At 35.6% G+C, this 25,127-nt stretch overlaps 6 protein-coding genes across 11 annotated transcripts; 3 read left to right on the forward strand and 3 right to left on the reverse strand.

Moving 5' to 3' along the window:
- The first annotated feature begins 410 nt into the window (after positions 1-410).
- LOC123006925 (troponin T) lies at positions 411-3,731 on the forward strand. Of its 4 annotated transcripts, none has more exons than XM_044401850.1 (10): positions 437-507; positions 1,190-1,240; positions 1,382-1,417; positions 1,527-1,529; positions 1,703-1,732; positions 2,097-2,691; positions 2,741-2,833; positions 2,889-2,969; positions 3,041-3,119; positions 3,391-3,731. In XM_044401850.1, the coding sequence occupies exons 2-10, from the start codon at positions 1,215-1,217 to the stop codon at positions 3,600-3,602; spliced, it is 1,155 nt and encodes a 384-aa protein (XP_044257785.1). In that variant the 5' UTR covers positions 437-507; positions 1,190-1,214; the 3' UTR covers positions 3,603-3,731. The 4 variants fall into 4 exon arrangements, with proteins under 4 accessions (XP_044257787.1, XP_044257786.1, XP_044257785.1 ...); XM_044401849.1 differs by lacking the exon at positions 3,041-3,119 and adding an exon at positions 3,242-3,320; XM_044401852.1 differs by lacking the exons at positions 1,382-1,417; positions 1,527-1,529; positions 1,703-1,732 and having other exon boundaries at positions 411-507.
- LOC123006924 (coatomer subunit beta) lies at positions 3,716-8,244 on the reverse strand. Its single transcript, XM_044401848.1, has 6 exons — positions 8,123-8,244; positions 7,882-7,985; positions 6,608-7,836; positions 5,157-5,431; positions 3,903-5,103; positions 3,716-3,853 (listed from the first exon to the last, which is right to left on the reverse strand). The coding sequence occupies exons 2-6, from the start codon at positions 7,970-7,972 to the stop codon at positions 3,779-3,781; spliced, it is 2,871 nt and encodes a 956-aa protein (XP_044257783.1). The 5' UTR covers positions 7,973-7,985; positions 8,123-8,244; the 3' UTR covers positions 3,716-3,778.
- A 488-nt stretch (positions 8,245-8,732) lies between these two features.
- LOC123007607 (ras-like protein 3) lies at positions 8,733-14,009 on the reverse strand. The gene is made up of 4 exons (XM_044402992.1): positions 13,889-14,009; positions 12,804-12,922; positions 12,613-12,749; positions 8,733-9,811 (listed from the first exon to the last, which is right to left on the reverse strand). Exons 2-4 carry the CDS (start codon positions 12,907-12,909, stop codon positions 9,083-9,085), a joined length of 972 nt encoding a protein of 323 aa, XP_044258927.1. The 5' UTR covers positions 12,910-12,922; positions 13,889-14,009; the 3' UTR covers positions 8,733-9,082.
- Positions 14,010-16,778: 2,769 nt separating this feature from the next.
- On the forward strand, positions 16,779-18,407 carry LOC123007739. Of its 3 annotated transcripts, none has more exons than XM_044403163.1 (6): positions 16,779-16,823; positions 16,956-17,080; positions 17,396-17,559; positions 17,608-17,704; positions 17,753-17,834; positions 17,985-18,407. In XM_044403163.1, exons 3-6 carry the CDS (start codon positions 17,406-17,408, stop codon positions 18,114-18,116), a joined length of 465 nt encoding a protein of 154 aa, XP_044259098.1. In that variant the 5' UTR covers positions 16,779-16,823; positions 16,956-17,080; positions 17,396-17,405; the 3' UTR covers positions 18,117-18,407. The 3 variants fall into 3 exon arrangements, with proteins under 3 accessions (XP_044259098.1, XP_044259096.1, XP_044259097.1); XM_044403161.1 differs by having other exon boundaries at positions 16,786-16,823; positions 17,753-17,903; XM_044403162.1 differs by lacking the exons at positions 16,779-16,823; positions 16,956-17,080 and adding an exon at positions 17,209-17,348 and having other exon boundaries at positions 17,753-17,903.
- A 2,038-nt stretch (positions 18,408-20,445) lies between these two features.
- Positions 20,446-23,453, forward strand: LOC123008191 (high-affinity choline transporter 1). The gene is made up of 4 exons (XM_044403873.1): positions 20,446-20,825; positions 20,879-21,571; positions 21,619-21,940; positions 21,994-23,453. The coding sequence occupies exons 1-4, from the start codon at positions 20,660-20,662 to the stop codon at positions 22,583-22,585; spliced, it is 1,773 nt and encodes a 590-aa protein (XP_044259808.1). The 5' UTR covers positions 20,446-20,659; the 3' UTR covers positions 22,586-23,453.
- On the reverse strand, positions 23,387-25,031 carry LOC123008194 (pro-resilin-like). Its single transcript, XM_044403877.1, has 3 exons — positions 24,941-25,031; positions 24,797-24,863; positions 23,387-24,750 (listed from the first exon to the last, which is right to left on the reverse strand). Exons 1-3 carry the CDS (start codon positions 24,959-24,961, stop codon positions 23,486-23,488), a joined length of 1,353 nt encoding a protein of 450 aa, XP_044259812.1. The 5' UTR covers positions 24,962-25,031; the 3' UTR covers positions 23,387-23,485.
- Between the last annotated feature and the right edge of the window lie 96 nt (positions 25,032-25,127).

A 25,127-nucleotide genomic window follows, 5' to 3' on the forward strand; every position in this document is an offset into this window, starting at 1 on the left:
ACAAGAATAGACTGCGCGCTGCCCTACTCGCTATATCGTGGCTAAGCCCGGTCCTTATAAGGGGAGAGTAAGAGAAGGATGAACCCAAAAAAAATTCCTTTCCTGTATTCCTAAATAAATATTTTCGAAAACGTAAAAAATGCGAATTTCTTGGCACCCACTAGTGCAAAATTAGTTTCAACAGTGATAAATGACATAATTTGGCAGTCAATTTCGAGATGAAGATTTAGTAAATTGCTATTTGTAATTAGCACATTTTATGTACTAATCAATCTTACCACTTAATTAAGCTCTATTTACAAACGCGACAAGATATCAATTTCATACAAGTGTCATATTTTTCGCCTATATTTCTGTTTCTAAATAAAAATGCAACACTTAAGTGTGGGTGTATTGCGCGCGCAAAAGGGGACTCTTCTCCGTAGAGCTGACCTGGGGATAGGACAGTCACTGCGGGCTCCCTGAGTTGTGTGGTGCTCCTGGACCGCTTTTTGTCATCCACTTGTTGTAAGTGACATTTTTACACAGCTAGACCTTTTCATAGCTAATACTCATACTAAAATCTCTTTAAAAAAAGAATACGAATATAAAATTGCACAATTTTCACACTAGCGCTCTTTCACCCTCTCAAAAGGAGATTTGAGAGCGAGTATGTTAGCATCCAGATTTCACAATTTCGACAATCTACTATATGTACTAGTATAGAGCCATGAAAATGGTCGTTTTTATTTTTTTTTGTTTTTTTTTATTGTTAGTTTTTTGTTTATAATTTTGTATTGTTCTTGCGAGTAATAAAATTGTTACTGTTAAAATCTAGATTTATGTTAAATTTATTTTGGGAGCTGTAAGTGCAGACGTCCGAGCCAAGAATAACTCGTCCAAGTAGCGCTGCCAAATACAGCCACACGCTAGCCCTGGTATAATTTACATTACTACTAGTAGTTAAAATTTTACATAAAACTCCTATTGTATTTAAGACACTTTTTAATTAATTATTCCCTAACAAAATTTGACTCAAATCCAATTAAGGGTCTAAAATTAGAAAATTCTTGGATCGGTACAATACCTAAATATAACCAATTGTTTGTTTTGTGTCCAAGATTCGAGAACATTAGGCAATACTTAATATATTTACCTGTGCTTAAAACGCCATTTGAGTTCGGGGTTTTGACTGTGTTTGTTTTTCCAGAGTTTTTTCCTAAACGCCTTTGACCATGTCTGATGAGGAAGAAGTCTACTCGTAAGTATTTTTAATTCGAGCGACGATAATTAGGTGCTTCTGCGTTATTTTTATTTTTGTCGTTTTATTTATTTTGGGCTTCCTTGGCTATTAGAGATATGTAAAAAAATCGGTAATTTTTTAACTGTTCAAATATTTTAGCGAAGAGGAGGAGGAGGAAGAGGAAGTTGTAGAAACGTAAGTGTCCCAATTACCTTAAAAACGCACTTGAACCGTGCGTTGATTTTTTTCTAATTGTCCATTGTGCAAATATCCATCTAATAAAAACCTATTTTTTCTTTTACAGAAAGTAAGTAAACCCTTCAACCCAAGTCACTGTTTGGTAGAGTAAAACCTGAGATGTAGTTAGAGTTTGTTCCAAAATTTTTTTTGAAAATTGTTCCAGTTTTAAAATATTTTTTATTTTGTAATTTTTCTTTTCCTTTCACCTCGCCCCTGCCCTTTGTGATGTGTACCCCACAGGACTACAACAACAACAACCACCAAAGTCGAGTAAGTCCAAAACCGCTTAAAACTTTACTTATTTAAACTAAAATGTTTAAATACGTAAAGTAACCCGTTTTAAGCTTGGATTGGCTTCGTCAAACTTCGCATTGTGTTCGTTTTCTGCAATAATACCACTAGAAGAAGATATTTCCAGCGACTCTTCCAGCTTTTCATGCGCTCTATTATTAATTTTTGTCTACTCACAATAGAAGAGAAAAGCCCAAAGCATAACAGCTTTAAATTGGCCTCTAAATTTACTCGTAATTTCTAGTTTGAGAAACAAAATTAAAAGGGCAGAAATGGTCATTTTGCGCTACTTGCATCAACTGCATTTTCATTAAAAAATGTATTAATTTGTCGAAACAAACAGGGAAGGAGCTGGCGATCCAGAATTCATCAAACGTCAAGATCAAAAAAGATCCGACTTAGATGAACAACTTCGCGAGTACATCACGGAATGGCGCAAACAACGTGCCAAGGAAGAAGAAGAACTCAAGAAGTTGAAGGAGAAACAAGCCAAGCGTAAAATCAGTCGTGCCGAGGAAGAGAGAAAGATGGCTGAAAGGAAGAAGCAAGAAGAGGAACGCCGTATCCGCGAAATTGAAGAGAAGAAACAACGTGATATTGAAGAAAAGAGACAACGGTTGGAAGAAGCCGAGAAGAAACGTCAAGCTATGATGCAAGCCCTGAAAGATCAAAATAAGAACAAAGGACCCAACTTCACCATCACCAAACGTGATCCTTCCTCGAACTTGAGCGCGGCGCAACTTGAAAGGAACAAGACCAAGGAACAATTGGAAGAAGAAAAGAAAATTTCTCTGTCCATTCGTATCAAGCCTTTGGTTCTTGATGGTCTCAGTGTTGATAAACTCCGGGAAAAAGCTCAAGAATTGTGGGATTGCATCGTTAAACTGGAAACTGAAAAATATGATTTGGAAGAAAGGCAGAAACGTCAGGACTATGATGTAAGCAAGGAAAGTAAAATAAAAACATGAGATAAAATATTTTTTCTAGCTTAAAGAATTGAAAGAAAGACAAAAGCAGCAACTCAGGCACAAGGCCTTGAAGAAGGGCTTGGACCCCGAGGCTCTCACTGGCAAATACCCTGTATGTTTTTATAACTTGTCTTTTCAAATGATTTAATGTTTGATTACTTTTTCAGCCTAAGATCCAAGTAGCTTCCAAATATGAGCGTCGTGTCGACACCAGATCGTACGACGACAAGAAAAAATTGTTTGAAGGTGTAAGTATACCAAAATTAGTAAAAAAAAGGACCGACAGTTACGTTGTGACCGTAAATATGATTTCTATTAGGGTTTTGATCACCTAAATATGGAACTTTTGGAAAAAGTTTGGAAAGAGAAAGTCGGCGAGTTCGAAAGCCGGTCGAGAAGTAAGTGGGCATATACGTTTTTTGTTGTGCCCATTTTTCTATTAATAACTTGTCTCGTGTCCTTTTTCTAATCACAAAACTGTACTGTGCAATGTCTGAGTGTGCGTTTTACGTTTTAACAGGGTTATGAAGAAATCACCAAGGAAATCAATGAAAAACTCTGGAAAGACAAAATTGGACAATTCGATTCGAGACAAAAATGTAAGACTTGCTTGATTGTTTGCTTGTGACAAAATTTCCAGAGGCAGATTTTAAAATGTTGGTATTTTAGCTAAACTTCCCAAATGGTTCGGTGAAAGACCCGGCAAAAAGAAGGGCGATCCTGAAACACCTGAAGGTGAAGAAGAAGGCAAACATGCTGCTGATGACGATGAAGACATCAAGGAGCCTGTGTTTGAACCCGAACCCGAAGAGGAGGAAGAAGAAGAGGAGGTTGAAGTAGAAGAAGAGGAAGAGGACGACGAGGAGGAAGAAGAAGAATAAACCACCAACGCTTTTTCCCTGATGGTACTTTTTATCTTATTTTATTTTCGTTTCCAACAAATTTATTTGTAATTAATAAACTGTATTTGTAATCAAATAAACATCGTTACAGAAAGAGAAAAATCAAAACAGTTTTTTCCAAATAAAACTTTATTAATACAATCATAGAATACAAATTATGCAGCAATAACTTTACTTTGTTGCCCTTTCTGCGTCATATTTATCTTGTCACCCAAACTCAAAGCCATTCCCTGCAACAACAAACACTAAAACTGGTAACTCACAATCAGTTCTACCAACCTGACTCTTTGCTCTGATCCTGATATGTCCAGTAACTGGTGCATCAGGCTTATTGAACGGTTTTTCAATACTCAAATTGGCAAGTGCATCCTCTCCGAAAATTGATTTCGCGTACATATTTGCCGCCATAAAACCACACTGCCCTGACAAAGCTTTCTCAGGTGTCAAACACTTCATATTAGTGCTTTTAATCAAATGTTTCAAATATTCCGCAAGATCGGTTAAGGTTGTATTAACCGAAACCTTATTTTCCCATTCAAACTCAGCCCACATTTGCCTGAATTCGGAATCACTACAAGTGGCAGGGACTATGTAATCCATAATATCAATATGGATGTCATCCAGAACCACCACATTTCGGTCAGACGCCGCTCCCGTGACGTCATAAACAATATTCCCGAAAATAATCCCGTTTTCAGTCGAAGCCACTTTGACGTTGGCTTTGATATTACAGAAATCTTTCGGCGCGAGAACCACCGGTTGCGGTTTTTCCACCAGTTTCAAGTCGCCCAGTGTTGCCAACTCGAGAGTACAATTTTGTAAAGTATCATTCGTCTGATTGACTATCAAAACATCCAAAACAATATCATACTGATTAACATGGACATAAGCTTCGGCATAAACAGGGTCCGAGAATCCGGTCAGTTGAGTCACCTTGTTTAGTTTATTAACACCAGTATTTGTATCAGTGCTACCACCACGACCACCAACCAAAGCTTGTGATAACGACGTTTCGAAAACATTTTCTCCTAACTCACCCGACTTGTCGGCTTGTAATTGCATAAAATTAATCGGATCATCGGCGTGTATAACATTTCCAGCCTTCTCTTTAGCTTTCTGATTTAGTGCTTCTTCGATTTCTTTAGCGACTAACATATCGTTAAGTGCTTGTCGGCACAGATCTGTGAAGACTTTAATGATGGTAGGTTGCCGGTCTGAAAGGACTCGCAAACAGAACAAAATATGGTCCTTATCATCATTCGTCATTGCTTTAGTTGGCAAACCTGATTTCCCCAAATGAATAATCCCGGCCATAATCATCATAACTTCGGCATCGAACCGATTCTTCTCAACCGGTTTAACCGAATTCCCATACCTTAGAGCCAATTTAGTTAAAGTTGACGCAATGGAAGCCCCGATAAAGAAATCACCGTCGATTAAATACTGACGGAGCGGGGGCCGTTTCTCTTTTGTGCTTTTTCTAAACCCGAGAAATTTTACAAACCGGCATCCAGGTAAGTGATTGATACTTACTGAATAGTATTGAATGCAGATTGGGTCGCGTAAGTTCCATCAGAGGTCACGAGAGTGCTGGAGGGTTGTGCTGGGTTTGTTTGGGTGGCTTCTTCGGAGTCTCCGGCCACTAAACGCTGCTCCGCTTCTAGAAGAGGGCCCTCACCTAAGGTGTGATTGATTGCTTTGAGTACAGCCTGGATATCAGCCACTGTTGTAGCGTATTCGCCTAAAATCCAGAGAGCGGCTCTGTGGATTTTCACCGATTTTATATTAGGGAAAGCTTCAAGGAGTTTCTGAAAAAGAAGCAAGAAAATCTTCATTATTTTTGAACAAAAAACCAACAATTTACTATAGTTTCGTAAAAAATCCATTGTGGGCATTACAAAACGTTTTATTATTATACAGGTGTTCGGTCCAAGTCGCCCCAGCCGATAACACCTAAACTTACTTTTTTTTTTTTCAAAAACTAAATTTTCAAATAATACTATTCATTCCTAGCTTTCTAAGTAAATTCATCAAATTTTTTTGGCACATTCGGTGTAGCCGGAAATGCTACCAAATTAGTTTTTCAAATGGAACACCTATGTTTTTTTGCTCGAGACAGTAATAATTGGCATGAAAAATATGGTAAACAACTATTTATTACATTTTACTTTACATAATGCACTCAGAAAACAATTTAAATTTTAGAATTTTATTAGCAAATTTTGCAACGTAGGCGGATTTTACTTGTCAAGGTATTCATGCAAAAAGCAATATGCTTGGATATCGTTTAATTGTTATTTTGACAAAGCCTAATTTGTTAATAAATCTCATTGAGATTTTTTAATAATGGATGATAATAATTACGACGAATTGGTAGATCAGCTTGAAAGACAGTATAGAGAAAAAACCCAAATAGAGTTCACCCAAATGTTGAATATTTAGTCGAATTCAAAAACAAATGAGACGACCAGGTTCGCTTCTTAAAACTAAAAAACCTGTGGATCTTAGTGAAAAACAAGAAAATGGAAATCTGAATGTTCTGTTAAAAATTAGGTTACGCGACCAATTTCCTTATAGAATTCTAAGATTTAAGATGTTTTCTGATTATTAGTATTACGCAAAATGTAATAAATAGTGGTTTACCGTATTTTTTATGCCAATTATTATTGTTTCGAGAAAAAAAAAACATAGGTGTTCTATTTGAAAAACTAAATTTGGTAGCCCTTCCGGCAACACCGGATGTGCTAGAAAAATTTGATACATTTATTAAGAAAGCCAAGAATTAATATTATTACTTAAATATTTACTTTTTGAAAAAAGGAAGTAAGTTTAGGTGTTATCAGCCGGGGCGATTTGGACCGAACACCCTGCATAAATAACAGTATTTTTTAATATAAATTATAGCATCCAGTGATCGTTTTTTATTGACAGTTAAACGTCAACTTTTTTCACTTCTGTTGAATCAAAACCTCCAATTTCCTTACCTCAATTATAAGTGGCTGCAAATTATCAAATTTCTGAATCGCCTCTCTGACGAAAATCAGAACGTCAACAGCTGCAAGCTCATTTGTGTCTGATAAGAATTCGACCAAAACCGGAATAACAGTCGCCGCAACATCTGGAAACCTAATACAACAAGAATGTAAAGTCCGGACTAGCAGTTGTCTATATTTTCCGGTATCTTCATGCTCAACATCGTGAGTTTTCGCAACTTCTTTCTTCAAAACTAAGACCATTTCTTCAATATTTCGCGACGAGACTAAATCCATCGCCAGATTGAGAGTCTTTTTGCGCACTTCCAAATCAGGGCTTGATAAGACTCTCAAGATATCCATGACCAAGTCTTGAAGAACCCTTTCATGAGTTGGATGGTCTTTAAGTGCGATTAAACGATCCAAAACTATGAGTTTAACATTGTTGTCGCTTTCTTTGATTATAAGTTCAATATAGCAACTGGCGGCTGCTTTGATAGCAGTGGGGGCTGTCGAGAGGGTGACTAAAGTGCCCGCAGCCTCATATCGTACAGCGGGACTACTCGAATTGAGCAAATTGTAAATACAACGAATAAATCTGGACCGTTCAGATGGATTACTATGACAAACTTTATAAATCAATTCGACTATAACAAGCTGAAGGATGTCCCCAAAAGAGGTCACCTGGTCCAGACACGAGGCCAAGTAAGACAAGGCACGTTCCTGATCGGCGTGAAGAAGCATAAGAAACGCGTTTCTCTTACAAGACATGTCTTGCTCCCCATCTAAATAATTCGAAATTAATTCCGGCGCGTCCGGAATCAAGAATTCAAAGTTTCGATAAATCGTGAAAATCGCAAGAACGGCATTGCGCCTCACGTAGGAGTGTCTGTGTTCCAAGCAGGCCCGAATTGAGGGCATCAAAGGCTCCAAAAGCTCAGGTTCCTTCAATTTACACAAAAAACGTAAAGTTGAGCCTCTTAGAAACTCATTAGGGTGTTGCAAATCTTTGCGATAAGCGTCACAAACGAGGATCATTTCTTGAAGAAGTTTACCGTCAGGAGATGTCTTGGGGACAATCTCCCAAAAGATGAGAAGTAGCTTTTTAGCGGTGTGGTCTTGTAAAGGAAGAACATAGCGAATTATGATCATGAGCAGACCTGGTGGCAAACGCTCGCCGGCGAGGATCATATGAATGGTTTTCTTTAGGGCTTCAACTTTTTGTTTGACATCACCCTTCTCTAAAATCGAACGATAAGAAAGGGTTGAAAAAGAGGTTCACGAACCTAAATCCATTTTGAGTTGCATTTCATTGTAGGGTTCTGTATCAGTGGGGACATTTATGAGGGTGTAACAGGGCTGTTCGACAGTAGTCATTGTAGAGATTTACCTGGAAATGGAATGAATATTTCAAAATTGTAAGAGAACACGAGTTTAGGGTTAAGGCGTAGAAAAAGCGAAACAAATGTGCTAACAAAAAGAGACATGCAAAGGTACAATATAATGTAGAAAACAATTTTTTCATACCACTTCAATAGAGAAAAAAACACTTGTTTAACACAAAATACGTAATGTTAATATTTTTGTAATTAAATGTCAACGACGTGTCAACCTATTTTTGACAGTTGAAAGAATAAAACTAGTTAGGCAACTAAACGCACAAGAATGTTATGCAACCAGTAAATCATTAAGTTATGATACCATGCGAACAAAAAAAAAAAAATTAAAGTAGGCTACGATTAATATTCTACAGTTGGCAACACATTGGCTGGAAATTTGGCTGGAAATTTTCCACACACTGAAAGTGAAAATGACCATTCACTCTTTTAGTCTTGTTTAGACTTTTGTAATAACTTTCAACAATAAAAATATTCTGCTCTAAAGTGAACATTATTTCACTCAAAATAACTAAAAACAAACTTGTCAAAGTTTTCGCTGACATTTGATGTCAAAAATCAGGACTGCCATCTGAAGGACTTTAATCAACACCTACTCTAATTTTTTTTTTTGATCGCACCGTACATGTTAGCATGTTACATAAAAAGTATAAATCTTACGACAATTAGCTAAAATGCTCAAGCAAATGTACTTTGGTCTTATCTTGAATCGCGAGAAATAAACCACTAAAGAGTTGCTTTATTTATCTTTATTATAACACCTTAAAACATCACAATGGAATGAATATTGGATACGAATTCATAAAACATTAATATAGAATAAATATTTTTACATATACATTTTGTTTGATTATGTTACGACGAACATTAAATCACAGCAAATGTGGTCATTAGTTAGTTGATAAATCAGTGCTTTATCCTTAAATTCGCCAGCTCTTATTGTCGTTTTAATTCCAAAATAAATATAAGTACAACGTGTTGCACCTAAGACTTTCATAGTCAATATCTCAATTCAGAAGTACATTTTAAAACTGATGTTAAAATGTCTGAAAAATCCTAACTGCATCATTCAATAAAGCAGAATTTCTGCTTAATAGCTGGCGTTATTCCCTCTCATAGAAATGCTCATCCTCCTCTCAGCTCTGGCACTTAAATCCTGCGATCCTCCTGACCCAATAGGAGGATACCTCCACCTCCACGGTCTCTGCTGTAGATGTCCATCCGTCGATGCCCTCTCCCTAAACGGAATATTTTCTCCGGGACTACTTGCATTGCTCTCTTTACTTTCATCCTCATCCTCCTCCTCCAACTCCACTTCCGTCCACCTCCGACTGAACATCCCAATCCTACAATTGGGTATAAGCCCACTGGGAGATACCGCCGCCGAACAAAGTAACTTAACGCTATCAGGACTCATCGGCTCCTTTTCGCTCCCACTTCTCCTCATCTTGGGATTTTTATTCTGTACGCGCCAAAAGCGGCAAACGTCCCGGAAAACCGACCACACTTGGTCGATGCTTTCCTGGACGGAAATCTCGTGGAAGCAAACACAGCCGATTTCTTTGCTACGGCGTTGGCCTTCTTCGAGAGTGACCATGCGGTCTTCCATTTGGTCGATTTTGTTACCGACGAGGACGACAGGGACGTCGAGAATGGGGTCTTTGGAAGTGCCGCCGAGACGACGGCGTCGTTTGTTATAGTTAATGAGGAATTTGAGACGGTAGCATTCGTCGAAGGAGCATTTGTCGGTCACGGAGTACATCAGAATGAACGCTTCGGCCCAACGAATGTTCGCTTCCAAAGCCAAGCATTCGCTTTCCTAAAACAAATACTTCAAAACTAACATTTGCAAACTATAATAAAAAGCCCAACAAACTTCATGTTAATTTTCTAAAACAATAAAGGCTTAGATCATCACATGCCTTTTATTTTTTCATTTTTTTGTTGTTAATCATAATAACGACTAAAAAAATATCTTTATAGATATTTTTCAGTAATGCAATGCACATTTTTTAACAATGACTTCAGCATCATCACATTTTTCTACAAAATTCACTCCTTTTTATACAATTTAGAACAACTATAAAAGTACTTAAAATTCATATACAGGGACATTTTTTTATTAGTATACATAACTCTTTAGTCTAGGCATAGGCAACCAATATTACAAAGGCTTTAATATCGATAAATAAAAGACAAACTTTTAAAAACAATAAAGTAAATGTAATTAAATATTAATTAAAAAAATTAAAGTTTATCAAAACAAAAAAAAATATTAAATAATTAAAGCAAGTGTTCAAAATGCTTTCCTTGCAGTTTTAAACAATAATCCAAGCGATTTTGAAAACCCCGCACTGCATTCCTGATAAATTCAGAATCTATATTATTACATTCTGTACGAATACGTTCTTTCAGCTCTTCTACATTTTGCATTGGAACATTAGTATAAATATTTGTTTTTAAATATCCTCAAAAAAATTCGTTAAGTGCCAAGTCTAGCGATTGTGGGGGCCATGCGAGAGGACCATATCTCCCGATCTACTTTGGTGTACATAGTATTACAAATAGTATTGACTTTTTAAAGCTGCGCTTTAAGTTTCAAGACTGACTCTTGACAAACTTGACACAAAATTTTAGTTTTGAGCTTGAAATGTTGGTTGCCAACCCTATGAAATTGATCCGGTTTTTTAAATTTATACATAGGGCTATGTATATTAATAAAAAAATGTCTCTGTATGTAGTTCAGTCAATGAACAGAGTTTTTGATTTGGACTAGTCAAAAGGTACATACATATATTAGTCCCCGGTTCCCTGTGACAAACGACTCGAAGGGGGATCCAAGAAGTTACCGTTTTGTGATTGGTCGCTCATATCTCGAAAATGTGTTTCGAAAAAAAAGATTAGTAGATACGAGTATGTATGAAATTAATGTTTATAAAATTTTCTACAAGACGGTCTTTTCAATCTTTTTGCATGCATTAAATTTTTGAATGATTCCAAAAATCTATAGGGATTAGTTTTTGACATTATTATAATGGCCGACCTTAAACTGTCCAATCACAATGCTCACAACTTTTACAACAATAATTACGTAATTCATAGTATGATATTTGCCAACGAATGTCTCGAAAACTATATTAACTATTTGAGATATAAAAAAAAAACAGAGACCATCATCTTGTAGAAAGTTTTAATTTTGTACAAAACCATTTTTTTCGTAACACGCACCGTTTCGGGAAAGCATAAAATAACACTTCTTGGTGCTCGCCTGAGCCCTACTCTGCTCGTAGAGCCGAGGACTTTTAGAATCTTTACCTCCTAAGCCTAACAAATATGTAATAATTTACACAAATACAGCCCTAAATGTTTAAAGTAAAAAATTCTGTTCTTGTTAACTGAGCTAATATTCAAGAAGAATAAATAATTACGAAAAAAAAATCTTGTATTTACAACTATTCAGAATGATTTTTCTATCCGAAATTTGTTTGCTTTCTAATGCCCCATTTTGTTCCTTTTTGATTAGTGTGAAATCAAGCTTAGGTGTGTTTGCCGTTCGGATGTAATTGCTTTTATTCGTTCGTTGAGTGAGTTGAAATTCAATAATAATTCCTTTTAGTACACTCATAAATCTTCGTTGCTTCGTCTTCTTATCCCTTGATACTTAATCTATAACGGTTGTTTATCTCTAATATCAGGTTTGGACATTTTGATATATTGCCCAAATAACAATTTTATTTTTATTATTGTAACAATTATTCCTAAATTGTTTTTTTTTCAGACACTCAGGGTCACGGGAAATCATTACAACTAACTACTAAACTTGAAATCGACAATAACAAATTTAGTAAAAAAAACACTTTAGGACGGAGAGAGAGATTAAATGGCTATTGTATAAAAAAACAAAGCTATACCTATTGCATAAATTACAAGTTCTTGTTATTTACATGTAATAAAATAATGACGAAATTTTTATCATCAAATGAGTTGAAACAGCTTTGTTGGCAACAAGATGCCAATTGCTGATTAGTCGTTAAAGGCAAAAATATTTTTTCTATCTTAGTGTTACAAAGAGCTGAAAACAAAGCTACAACTTGGCAACTTTTAATGCAATATTTTTACCATCACTGACAGCATACTGCCATATTTAAGTGAGCAGTTGTTGTAGATCAACGTATTTCATCCAAATACGTTACTGATTTCAAATTTCTGATTTCACTATACGTTGTAATCTGCTGTGATATGAACCTCAAAAATTACATGTCGTTGTGTAAAAATTCCAATAAGCTACATTATAATTTTTTTAAATATATTTATTGATTTTTTGTTTCATCAAAAAACAATTTAGTTTCATATAAATTGACTATAACTTATCAAATATTTGTAAATAGTTAATATTATGCTTTAATTATAATATAACACCTGCTAATTCCTCATTATTGTAAACATTCCATTTTTAATAAAGTTTGAATCGATTGCGCTTGACTACTTCCAGTGCGATAACAAGTATGCGAACTTTTATTATTACAAACTAAGTGTAATTAACTTTTCTTTAAAACTTAATTATCAAAAAAAAGCAATTACATTTGCATATTTAATATGCAAACAGAGTAAAAAGCTTACATGTGGTTGTCCTGCCGTATCAAGGATATCAAAATAAACCATTTCGTTGTCAATCACAGTGTGAAAAGCGTAAACTTTTTCCAGAGTTGGATCGTACTCTCCTATGTATCTTTTAGTAATAAATCGCACAACCATCGCTAGAACGGAAGAGTGGTAAACAAATCCAAAAATAACTTTGTTCTAGCAATTACCTGATTTTCCGACACCGCTTTGTCCTAAAACCATGACTTTCAAAGTTTTAGGTCGAGGGTAAAGGCCGAGTTTGGCCAGTGATGATTTCGGAGATGTCGCGTTCATTTTTCCATCACATCTGAAACGATAAAGTTTTCTTCATCAACGCCATAAAGAAAAATCGGAAATTCTAATCAAACTTTTGGATAAGTTTGCTAAGAAATGTGACGCATCAATATTGTAAAAAAAATAATTGAGATGGGACTCGAGTTCGAATTTACGAGTTTAAGGGAATGAATAATACATTGTGTATTTATCAACAAAGTTAGTTTTAAATGCACTTGAGCTTCCTTTTAGAAGTTACTAAGTCACGATGTATTTTATTTTATTTATTGGCCCTTTAAAATTCCTCCGTTCGCTTCAAGGTGGGCTGCTTTAACGAGCCTTCAATCCAAAACAATTCCGAACATAAAAGTGCGAATTGTTGGTGATTCATGAAAATGAAGCTTACTCAAAATTTTATGCACTTGCTTCAAAAATAGATTTTAAAATAAATGGAGAAGCGAAACTTTAGGCTCATCACAAAGTTGGACCGTGAATGTGACAGCTACGAGACGAGCTTTTGAGTTAAAGCTTATCACGATAGACGAAATGTTAATTAATTATTATCAAAAGGAAAAGCTTTCTTTTTTGAAACAAAAATTTTAGTAATTTATGGCGTAGTTTAATTATGAGGAGGGTATTGTTTGTAGTTCAAAGGACATGCAAAACTGGTTAAACCTTGATTAAAACGTAAGCTTTAATATCAATTAAAGAGAATTTCGTGTAACAGTCCTGACATTGTTTTGCTCTGCTCGTATCAATGGAAGGCTGAAAAATAAAATTCCAAATATGAAAGCAATTTATCGGTCGAAATCGGACACTACTTGGCATTGATGTACATTTAATTAAAAGTCCCCCTTTGACACCGATTGTTTACCACTTCGCGGTAAAATTTCAACTTTGATCGACTTAGAGAAATTCAAAAGTGTTTACTTGCAGGAAATCATAATAAAGCAACATCAATCACACGTGTCACGTCAATAATAAGCGGGAAAACACGCACCTGTGAAGGTCTATTTAAGCAAAAAAACACCACTTCCTAGCACGTGGCCGAAATTTGTGACATTTGCGACGTCTCAAAGCTCGGAGCGCTTTTATCAAACTGTTCAAATGTAGGTTAGCAGAATTGAAAGCGAATAAAAGCACGCGCTTGCGTTTCCTCGCTATTTATACCGAAATTTATAAGTGCTTTTACACTTATTCTCTTTGAAATAATTACGATGTTTATGGGAACTTTGGAAAAAGTAGTCGACAAAGTGAGGACGTGAGGGGATTCATGGGTGCTGAATTACCAATGGGTTTAATTCTGTTTATCTTTCATAGATGTAAGCTAGGTTTTCGTTGGGATCAACAGGAAAAGCTTCAAAATCGGTTCGATGCAAGAAGAAGAATAAATCACAGTCTAGTAAATCAATTCAAATCACGCTGTGCAGTTAATTAGTTATTAAAGTTTTATTATGTACTTTGATGTTGCTAATTAATTTTTAATTTTTATTAAAAAATTGTCGCTTACACAGTGTGTGTTTCGTGTTTTGAAGAGCTTTTGTTACTTAAGTTTCAAAGTAAATATACCCGAAATCAAATATTTAGCTCTAGAGAGATCAAAGCTTTTTGTGGTAGGTGCTTATTTGCTTAGTCAATAGTCAATAGATGAGTTAAACAAGGTTGGAGGCGTTTAAAATTGTTGACTTTCGAACCTAAACTAAATTTTTTCGCAAGTCTTTTATCAAATGTTTTGTCCTTAAACTTAGAATGAAATCCTGATCAGAATAATTTTATCAGGAAATTATTATTTTTATTAAAAATAAAAAATCATATCTACAATAGCCTTCAAGCAACGTTACATAATTTTGTTTGTCTGTTTAAATGGCTATTTTTGAATAATAAAAAAATTATCTAAAATTTTGAGATATGATTTTCAAAGTTCAAGGAGTGGAAATCAAATGTTTTAACAGCATTAGAAAAGTAAAAAGATAATAACATAAAAAAATGAACCAAAAAATGGAAAAATAGCCAACATTTTAGTATAAAAGTAATATGATTAAAATTGAATTACTGTTATAAAAAAATTTGATATTATTTATTATTTATGTACCTAATTGTAGTGAGTCATATGATGGGTTAGGATGTAAATAGCTATTTACGGTATTAGACCGGTAGCAACATTTTTACGAATCCGGTAGATAGGCTATCCTCCTATCGGACTAGGCCGGTAAATTTTATCTACCGAACTCGTTTGTAACTATGTAAACGCTAGTTACCAATTCTGTAACCTAAAAAATATTTTCTTAAAGTTAGTTTAAACACATTTTCTAAAATAGAATAATTTTTGTAGTGGTAATAAACAATTTTTCAATAATCTGTTTTTGATTTTTTACGACCAAATTAAGTCTCCTTATTACTTTTTTACATTTGGACTGCTAAAATATGTGCGGATGGCCGAAAGCTTGCTCCTTCTCAACATAATTCTCTAAAAATTGACTCTTAATTAATTTGCATAATTAATGGATTATGGCAATAACCAAGTCTGAAACTATTAAGCTCTTCCAGATATTTACTCTCATTATGCAAATTTAAATAAGGGGGTCATCATAATTAATAACGCCATGTTTGTAAACTACTAGAAAATCGATACAAAAGAAAGATGAATTATGACGCTTTGTCTGCAAGATTTACATTAGTTGTTAGAGGTAATAAAAGTTTAAAGCCCTGTCTCGGCATAAAAATTAAAAAGGAACAGCAGAAGTAAAGAGACGAGTTCCTGCTGGTTCGCCGTAAAAAAATACAATTGTTTGCAATTTTAATCAAGGATGTTATTTATTGTCTTGTGATTATTTTGGGATGAGTCAAAGATAAATCGTGGCGTTAACAACCGGATATCGCATAATTGATTCCGATAATGAAGTTATTTGTAAAACGATTTGTTATATAATTAAAAAGATCCATAAATCATTAATTTAATCTTGCACCTATTTAATCACGCTTTTAAGGTCGAAACATGAACACTGCGTGAAACAAGACTTTGGAACTAATCACCTTAACTTTAACTCAATTTTAAGAATATTTCTAAAATTAGAATGTTTACTAATTCCACGGATTGACCCTCCCACTCTTATCCTATTATTTTGATATAAAAATGTTTTTTACTCAATATAACTTATCTCGTTGTGAAATTTACTTCGTTTACCTCTGGATTTACTCAAATCTTATATTTATGTTCTTAGGTCACTCCGCCAAAACAGATTATATTTTTTTAAATTTATTTCTAGAATTGTTATCAAGTAGGTACGACATTTCATCTAAGCGTGAAAGCGTGATTTTTCTTGAAATTTTTCTTCAACTTCTGGGTCAATGCAGCAGTGACGCGATTAAGTAAGAGATAAAACATTAGAAATAATATTTATCGATCGGAAAATAACAAAATTGTCGGATGCAACGAAGATTAAAATATAAATTCTAACAAAAACTTAATCGCTTCATTCAGAAATAATTATTGCAACTTGACAAAACATTTTTGAAAATTTTGCAAATCAATCATTATCATTTGTTAATTTGTCAATTTTTAAACAACAATTTTATTTCAATTATTTTTAGAAAAAAAAACATTTTTAGAATGCCTTTATCCCACTGTCTCGTCTTCTGGCAATAATAATAGAATCTCTGATGCGGGAGACACGTAATCTGCAAATTTTGATAATAAATGACCAATCACTATTATCAAAGTATGGCGTAAAGGGGAGTTGGTGTGACCTAAAATATAGTAAATATTTTACTCAAAAAATCATTCGACAAAATATTTATTCCTTTATCAGTTCTAAGCGTAATGATTTTATCACAACTTCTGTCCGATTTTGCAAAGAGTGATTAGTTGATTTCGATCGTGCCTGATGATTTGCAGGTATAAGCCGAAACCAGTGTCAATTTAGGCGTCGCGAAAGGTTAAATAAATAAGTTATTTCATATATCTTGCCGATAAACTTGTTATATCTGAATTTTTTTAATCATTCATTTACAATATGCTATAATTTGTATCATCCCAGACTGGGTTATTTATAAATTTGTGATTGCAGAAACGGCCACAAATCATCCCTAATTTCGAAAGTAGTAGCATGCAAAAAGTGGCTATGTTCTTGTCAGTGATGGTCAGTGCGTTATCCGCGAAGGTAGTGTCAGTTGAACTTTGATCAAATCACTGGTAAGCGATAAATTTTCAGTTTTTTATTTCGCGCTCTAAAAATATTTTAATTAACTGTAGTTAATTCAGTCAAGGTTTTTGCAATAAAGAAAATTAAATCTTGACACTCGCATTTATCTAAATCACTCCTACTATCCAATTTTAACTCGTGGGTCCAATTGTTAGTCAGACAATACCGACCCTAGATTAATAATTTTAACTTCAAGGGTACTTTTTGTAAGAAATGTAGACTCCATGGTAACATGAAACGAAATTTAACACCAATAGGGTATAAATTGATTTTGGTTCTATTCAAATTTTATTTTATTCTTCCAGGTGACTTACAATGAACGTGCCAAAAGTCGGGCTTAAAATCTTCTTCATATTGATCCTCGTCGACCAAATCTACTCAAACATCGACCGAAAAGAATTTTTCTGTGGAAAAAAATTAGTGAAAACTCTCACCGAACTTTGTGCTATTTACAATTACCCGACTTTGCGTAAGTACCAATTTATCGAAACCTCCCTTTTGTGATGTTTTTATTCAGCTAGGAGACGTTTTCGCCGGCAAATAGTAGACGAATGTTGCCGGTCACAATGCTCTCGCCGGTATTTAGTCCAGTATTATTGCATGGAAGCTCACAGGTTAGTCAAGCTCTCGTTAACGTTTTGTATTCAGTTAAAAAATTTCAGCTCGATTGCGCATCTTCTTAAAGCAAAACCCGAACCGGAGAAACTGCCGGAAAAGCCTATTGAAGTGCCTAAAGAAATCCCTGTAGGTACCACCCCCCCCCACATTTCATCAAATCATGGGAATTGCAAATGCAGGAAAAGACGGGCAAAGGTGCTTTGCTTTATCATTCATTGATCATCTCGTGCTACTGTGTATTTGCGAATGTGTAATGAGTGATTTTGTATTTTTTAGAGAATAAATAAATCGAAGAGGATGCAAGGACAGCGGAATTTCATTCATAATCCGGTGCCTCCGGCTAATATTGGGCACGTCGAACGTTCGCAAACGCCGTTCTATATTTGGAAATTCTCAAGAGTTTATTGAAAACATCGACTTATTTAAATCCATTTCATTTCATCTATTTATTTCTTGTCTCTGTGATTTTTCTCGTACAAAACATTGTATTATTTACGAGCTGAGTATTTTTATGACTTCTCAAAGAGCAATTAGTAGACTTTAATTATTTATAATTATTAATAAGGACAAAGGGTTTGCGTGCTACTGCTACTAATTATCTTCGAGGGACATTAATGTGACATACTTTTTACTTCAATATTTTTTTACTTGTGATCGACTTGTTTGTGTTTTGATGCATGGTCGTAATTTTAATAAATATCAAAACCAACATTTTTGTTTTATTTTTGAAGCCAAAGTTCTTTATTTGATACATTGCTTGATTTTCCGACAAGAAATACAAAAAGAGAGAACAATAAGAGTTATGAAAATAAAATATGTATTGATTTCTTATAAAAAGTTAAAAGTACCTATATAAAAACGGTTCTATAAAAGTATTATGAGCTTTCTATACCTAACAAAATTTATCAAAAAAGCTTTTTTCAATATTTTATGTATTAGATGTTATAGTGTACTTTGCGTCTTCATTTACCTATAAAAAATCGAAATAATGTTTCCTATATTTTTTAATTTTTTAAATTATAACATCAAATTTATATAATTTTGAATTAGAAATCTGTTCAGACTTTACTTGTTTAGAAGTTTAGAAGAACTCTTGATTTATTAACTTTAGATTTCTCGCACACAATTTGCAGCTTATTTTACTACCTACAAACAGATGTCGCTATTGCCTTTATTTAAAATTGATGAAACAAACTCATGTAAACAATCGAAATAAAAAGCACCAATCCAGAAATCATTGATTTTCGATTTATGTAGTTTAATATTCTAGAACGTAATTGAAAGATTACGATTAAATATTTAACTGGAAATTCTTCAACATTTGATCCAAATAAAAAATTAATATTTACATCTTATCTTTCTACATTTTTAATAAGTTAGCTACGATACTGCACATATTAAAAAAATGAGTAACAAGTAAATATAACACACTAAAACATTCTTAGGTGTAATTCGGCATTTTTAATTTTTCTTTCTTTTAAACTATATATTTCATTTTTTAAATTATTCCTAGCGTTTTACTTACTTATTTATACTTCTGTCTTACGACATTTTCTATAATTAGATTTTGTTTTGTTATAATAATTATTGATACACATTATTTTGGTTTTTACTTTTGCAATAAATAATTTGTTATTGTCAATGATGGCAAATGTTTATGTGTTTAAGGAAAAAGTAAAACAATTACTACTGGGAAATACAATATATAATTTTCAAGAATTTTTCCATAATTTGTAGATTTTAAGTACTACTTCAATTGTCATTTTAATGTATCTGTTGACGTGGTCTCTACACACGGTTCTTTTACTATGTGTAGTTACCTGAAATATATTATTATTATTATTATAATATTTGCTTTCATAGTTCATTTTTGATTAGAATTATCAAACGAATTTGATTTTTAACAGTTAGTGTTATTTAACAAGTACATAGTAATTTCTATTATAAATAGAGTGATGTTACTGCATAATTAACTTCTATTGTCTATAAAAATTTGAAACGTCTTTTAGAAGAATGACATTTTTAGATTTTTGGTCTATTTTCTTATAAAAACCATTGTTTGTGTAATTTTATTTGTATTCTCAGATTATTTTTGCAAATGGTACATTTAATCTTTCTATTCGATTTAAATTTGAAGCGGAAAGATTTTCACATTTGTGTCTACTAACGCGACTTATTTTCCAGTTTAGCATTAAACGTAGGTTTTATGAATAAAACCCATTTACAGTCGTCATAAATTGCCCTTAACACAAACACAATCAGATTACAAGAAAAATTCGTGTAAATTAAACCCCAATGCTACAAATATTTTTTCGGTATTGATTTTTCACTAAACACCTCCATTCATACACTATTGTATTTCTTGTGCGTGATGTTAAAAATGGAAAGGCCTTCTAATTTATTGAACTTCCGTAAAAAAGCAAATTTCATTAATTGCAGTAATTAAAAGAATGTGAAAAGTGTCTAATTGGTTGATGTTGCAAATCCGCTTATCTCGTTTCTCAATCAGACATTAATTTAATAAGTTTTTTTCCCAAACTGATGTATTCAAAAATAATCGAAATATCGATTGAAATCGTCCCTTCGACCTCCATGAGTGGGTGTTTGCCCATCTCCAATGGGGCATCTGCGCTCTTCGACGAAGGCAGCGGGGTAAATTCCACCCAATAAGGACCTCGTCCTCGTTGACGTCATGGAGGATCAATACCTGGTGTGGACCAGGACAGTCCTAGCCGTGAGCGCGAGAAATTTGTATGTCTTTAAAACGTCGGTGGTGCTGTGGCTTTATGAAGTTAGAAAGCGCCCATGTGCGGGCTAGCGTTTAGAACACGAAACAGTCCCTCGCAAAAAACTTCGCTTCGTTGGGGTGACTGTTGCGGCCATAAGACCCATAAGTGAGAGTTTTCTTGCCTAAGTGCTTCGAGTAAGGTAAAAAGTACCACTAAGACACGATGATTAACGTGGCGGGAGTCATCTCCATTATCATTTTTTACGTATTAATCCTGGGAGTGGGCATATGGGCGGGTCGTAAAAAGGAAGCCGGGAATGATTCCGAAGAGGAAGTTATGCTGGCTGGGCGGAATATCGGCCTTTTCGTAGGCATTTTTACAATGACAGGTACCACAATCCAAAATCCATGAGACATCATTTGTAGCTTCGCAATTTTTTAGCTACTTGGGTTGGGGGTGGTTACATCAATGGCACAGCTGAGATCATATACACTACAGGGTTGGTCTGGTGCCAAGCACCTTTCGGTTACTCCCTCAGTCTAGTCTTTGGGGGCATTTTCTTTGCAAATAAGATGCGAAAACAGGGTTATATAACAATGTTAGATCCTCTACAAGACTCATTCGGAGAACGCATGGGGGGACTCTTGTTTCTTCCAGCTTTATGTGGGGAAGTTTTTTGGGCTGCTGGTATTTTAGCCGCGCTCGGGGCCACATTAAGTGTCATCATTGATATGGATCACAGAACCAGCGTAATATTCAGTGCTTGCGTTGCTGTTTTCTACACACTCTTCGGAGGATTATATTCTGTTGCTTACACAGACGTCATCCAATTATTTTGCATTTTTATCGGACTTTGGATGTGTATTCCGTTTGCTTGGACCAACGAACACGTAACCTCGTTAGAATCAATCGATGTTGATTGGATCGGTGTTGTTAAAAAAGAAGAATATTTCATTTATTTAGACTACGGTTTATTATTAATTTTCGGCGGAATCCCTTGGCAAGTGTACTTCCAGAGAGTACTTTCGAGCAAATCAGCAGGCCGGGCACAACTCTTATCATACGTTGCAGCTTTTGGTTGTATTCTAATGGCCATACCACCGGTACTAATCGGCGCAATCGCTAAAGCCACCGGTACCACCCTCAGAAATCTTAAACTCGGTCTAATACCTTTATTTCAGCCTGGAATGAAACAGGATATAAAGGTCCGTATCCTTTGACCGAAGCCGAAAGCAGTATGATTCTCCCAATGGTGCTACAATACTTGACACCCGATTTTGTTTCATTTTTCGGCCTTGGCGCTGTTTCAGCTGCTGTAATGTCTTCAGCAGACTCGAGCGTACTTTCCGCAAGTTCCATGTTTGCACGAAACGTTTACAAGTTAATCTTCCGACAAAAAGCATCCGAAATGGAAATTATCTGGGTGATGAGAGTCTCGATTCTTATCGTGGGAGTACTCGCTACAATCATGGCTCTAACCATACCTTCCATTTACGGTTTATGGTAGTGTATTCCCATCCAAATCCTTTCCCAAATTTAAAATAAATCTGTTCCAGGTCCATGTGTTCGGATTTAGTCTATGTCATTCTGTTCCCCCAACTATTGATGGTGGTCCATTTCAAAAACTACTGCAACACTTATGGCAGCCTTGCTGCTTACCTCATTGCATTTTTTGTCCGTTTGAGTGGCGGTGAATCTCAGATGGGTCTGGATGCGCTTGTACATTTTCCAGGATGGGATGAGGAAAATCAGAGACAACTGTTCCCTTTCAGAACTTTAGCGATGCTATTGTCTTTAGTGACTTTAATTGGGGTTTCATGGTGGACAAAATGGGTGTTTGAGACAGGGAGATTGGCTCCAGGGTACGACTTTTTCCGCTGTGTTGTCAACATTCCTGAAGATGTAGAAAGAGTGGGAGAGCCTGCAGAAGAAGGGGAACAAATGTCGGTTATGGCTTCTGGTGCTATGGGAAAATTATATGGGGCTGCTACTCTTGTGGGTAAAGATGAAAGGAATGGAAGGATTAATCCCGCCTTGGAACCTGATGATGATGTTTTGCCGGCCGAAGTTGAAAAATTGAGGGGGTCAGTTAGTAGTGGAGGAGGAATCAGGTCAGGGACTAATCCAGATGTCCAAACCACGCTTTGAAGAAATTAATCATTTGTCTTCTGTTTTTTTTTTTTTACTAGAAGATCAGTAGGTGCTACTTAGATGTTTTTATTGCCGCTGGACGGTTCTGTTGATTCATTCCGAGAGTTTAAATTTTCTTTAGTCTTCAACGAAATGTATTCAAGTCGTAACATCGAATTGTTAAGAAATGGAACGTATGCATATCAGAATTGAGTCCTACACGTAACAATACATATCATTGTTGCTCCTTAAGTAACTTTAGAACTGTAAATAATTTAGGATAAAACAGTATTTATTGAATTTGTTGAAAGTTTTCATATTATCTTGCAAAGAAAAAAATTATTTGTATTTTGCATAAATGTATATTCTAATTGTGATTTTTTTTTAAACTCTAGTCGGTGTGTTAAATGTGATTGAACAATAATTAGCAACTCATTTAAAGTGTTTAATTTTTAAAAAACACAGAGACTAAAGACTTGCCACTCAAAAATATCATCTCCGATAATGTATTATAATACAATAAAATCAATTCCATTATTGCTTTTTTCTATTGTTTTCGTTTAATTCGTGGTAAATGTTATATTTCACATGATGTAATAATGTACATTGAGAGCGTAGCGAACTGTTATGACCACCCGTTGTTGCTGTAATATATAGAAATATAGGAAAAAACTATATTTGGTATGTTGTGTATATTCAATAAATAGACTGTTAAAAAAGTAAAAATAACAGCCTTTGTCGTAAAGTCAGAATGTTCAATGTATATATAAAAACTAGTCTAGAAATTATAGAAAGTTGTTGTAAAATAAAATTCAGAAACTAAATAAAAAAGCATTTTATTTATACAAAATCTGGTTAGTACTAATACTGCACATTCCTTAATAAATTAAAAATCTATGTACAATCGGTCCTGAATCTTTAATATGAATATCCTCCATTGCTTGCGTACTGTTGACCACCGGCGGAAGGCGCTCCGTAGCTTTGGGAAGGAGCAGGAGCGCCGTAGCTTTGAGAAGGTTGACTCCTACCACCTCCAAAACCTTGTCCTTGTCCTCCAAAACCGCCATGACCGCCACCAGATCCGCCGTGACCACGTCCAATACCACCAGAAGGCGCTCCGTAACTTTGACTAGGGGCAGAGTAAGATTGTTGGGGAGCTCCGTAACTTTGAGAAGGCGCATGCCCTTGAGACGGGGCACCGTAACTCTGAGAAGGAGCTTGGCTGAATGAACGACTTGGAGTTCCGTAGCTTTGAGAAGGAGCATGTCCTTGAGATGGAGCACCGTAACTCTGAGAAGGAGCACCTCCGAACGATCCAGAGCTTTTGGAAGAGGAGCTTACTGGAGTGCCATAACTGGTTGATGGTGGCAAATAGTTAGTTTGAGGTTGAGACCTACTAGGAGCACCGTAACTTTGAGAAGGAGCTCCTGAGCCAAAACCGCCACTGAAAGATCCTGATTTACCGAAAGAGGAAGAGCCGCCAAAACTTCCAGATGGAGCACCGTAACTTTGGGAAGGAGCTCCTCCAAAACTGCTAGATTTACCGAAAGAAGATGAACCTCCAAAACCTCCCGAAGGAGCACCATAGCTCTGAGAAGGAGCACCTCCAAATCCGCCAGATTTTCCTCCAAAACCTCCCGAAGGAGCACCATAGCTCTGAGATGGAGCACCACCAAAACCGCCAGATTTTCCGCCAAAACCTCCCGAAGGAGCACCGTAGCTTTGGGAAGGAGCACCACTAAATCCTCCTGATTTACCAAAAGAGGATGAACCTCCAAAACTTCTCGAAGGAGCACCATAACTTTGGGAAGGAGCACCACCAAATCCTCCTGATTTAGCAAAAGAGGATGAGCTTCCAAAACCTCCTGAAGGAGCACCATAGCTTTGGGAAGGTGCACCTCCTGATGATTTACCAAAAGACGAAGAACCTCCAAAGCCCCCAGTTGGGGCGCCGTAGCTTTGAGAGGGAGCCCCTCCAAATCCGCCCGATTTACCGAACGAGGAAGAGCTTCCAAAGCCACCCGAAGGGGCACCGTAGCTTTGAGAGGGAGCACCACCAAAACCTCCCGATCCTCCAAAACCTCCTGAAGGAGCTCCGTAGCTTCCCGAGGGTTGAGACGCACCTCCTGGGGGCAAGTAACTATTGGCCGGGCCGCCAGAAGGATATCCTCCAGATAGAGGCGCTAAAATGTCTATTAAGAGGCAATATTAAATTGTAGAAATTCGTACCGTCACGCTTAGCGAGCTGTCCCCCGAGAGATCCGTTGAGTAAACAACATAGTGCAAGTGTACAGCTCTGAAATAAAATTATTATTACAAAATTGTTTTAAAAAATCCAATATTTGTAGCACTGCTTAAGCACTTCGCGCTTACCACTAATTTAAATGAACTCATATTTGCGCACTTGCACTCACTATATTAAAACGGTCGAAAGAATGTCTTGTGTGAAGTTGATGGTTGATGAAGATGTTTGCAGGTATTTATAGATCCCCACAACTGCGGCGGGTGAAAGTGTATTCACATCTTGGTTGATATGTGTGGGAGATGTTCCAAAAGAAGT

The sequence above is a fragment of the Tribolium madens genome, unplaced genomic scaffold, assembly GCF_015345945.1.
Source record: "Tribolium madens isolate multiple individuals breed KSU strain unplaced genomic scaffold, Tmad_KSU_1.1 Scaffold_3;HRSCAF=73;Tcas5.2_LG2, whole genome shotgun sequence".
Classification (NCBI taxonomy): domain Eukaryota; kingdom Metazoa; phylum Arthropoda; class Insecta; order Coleoptera; family Tenebrionidae; genus Tribolium; species Tribolium madens.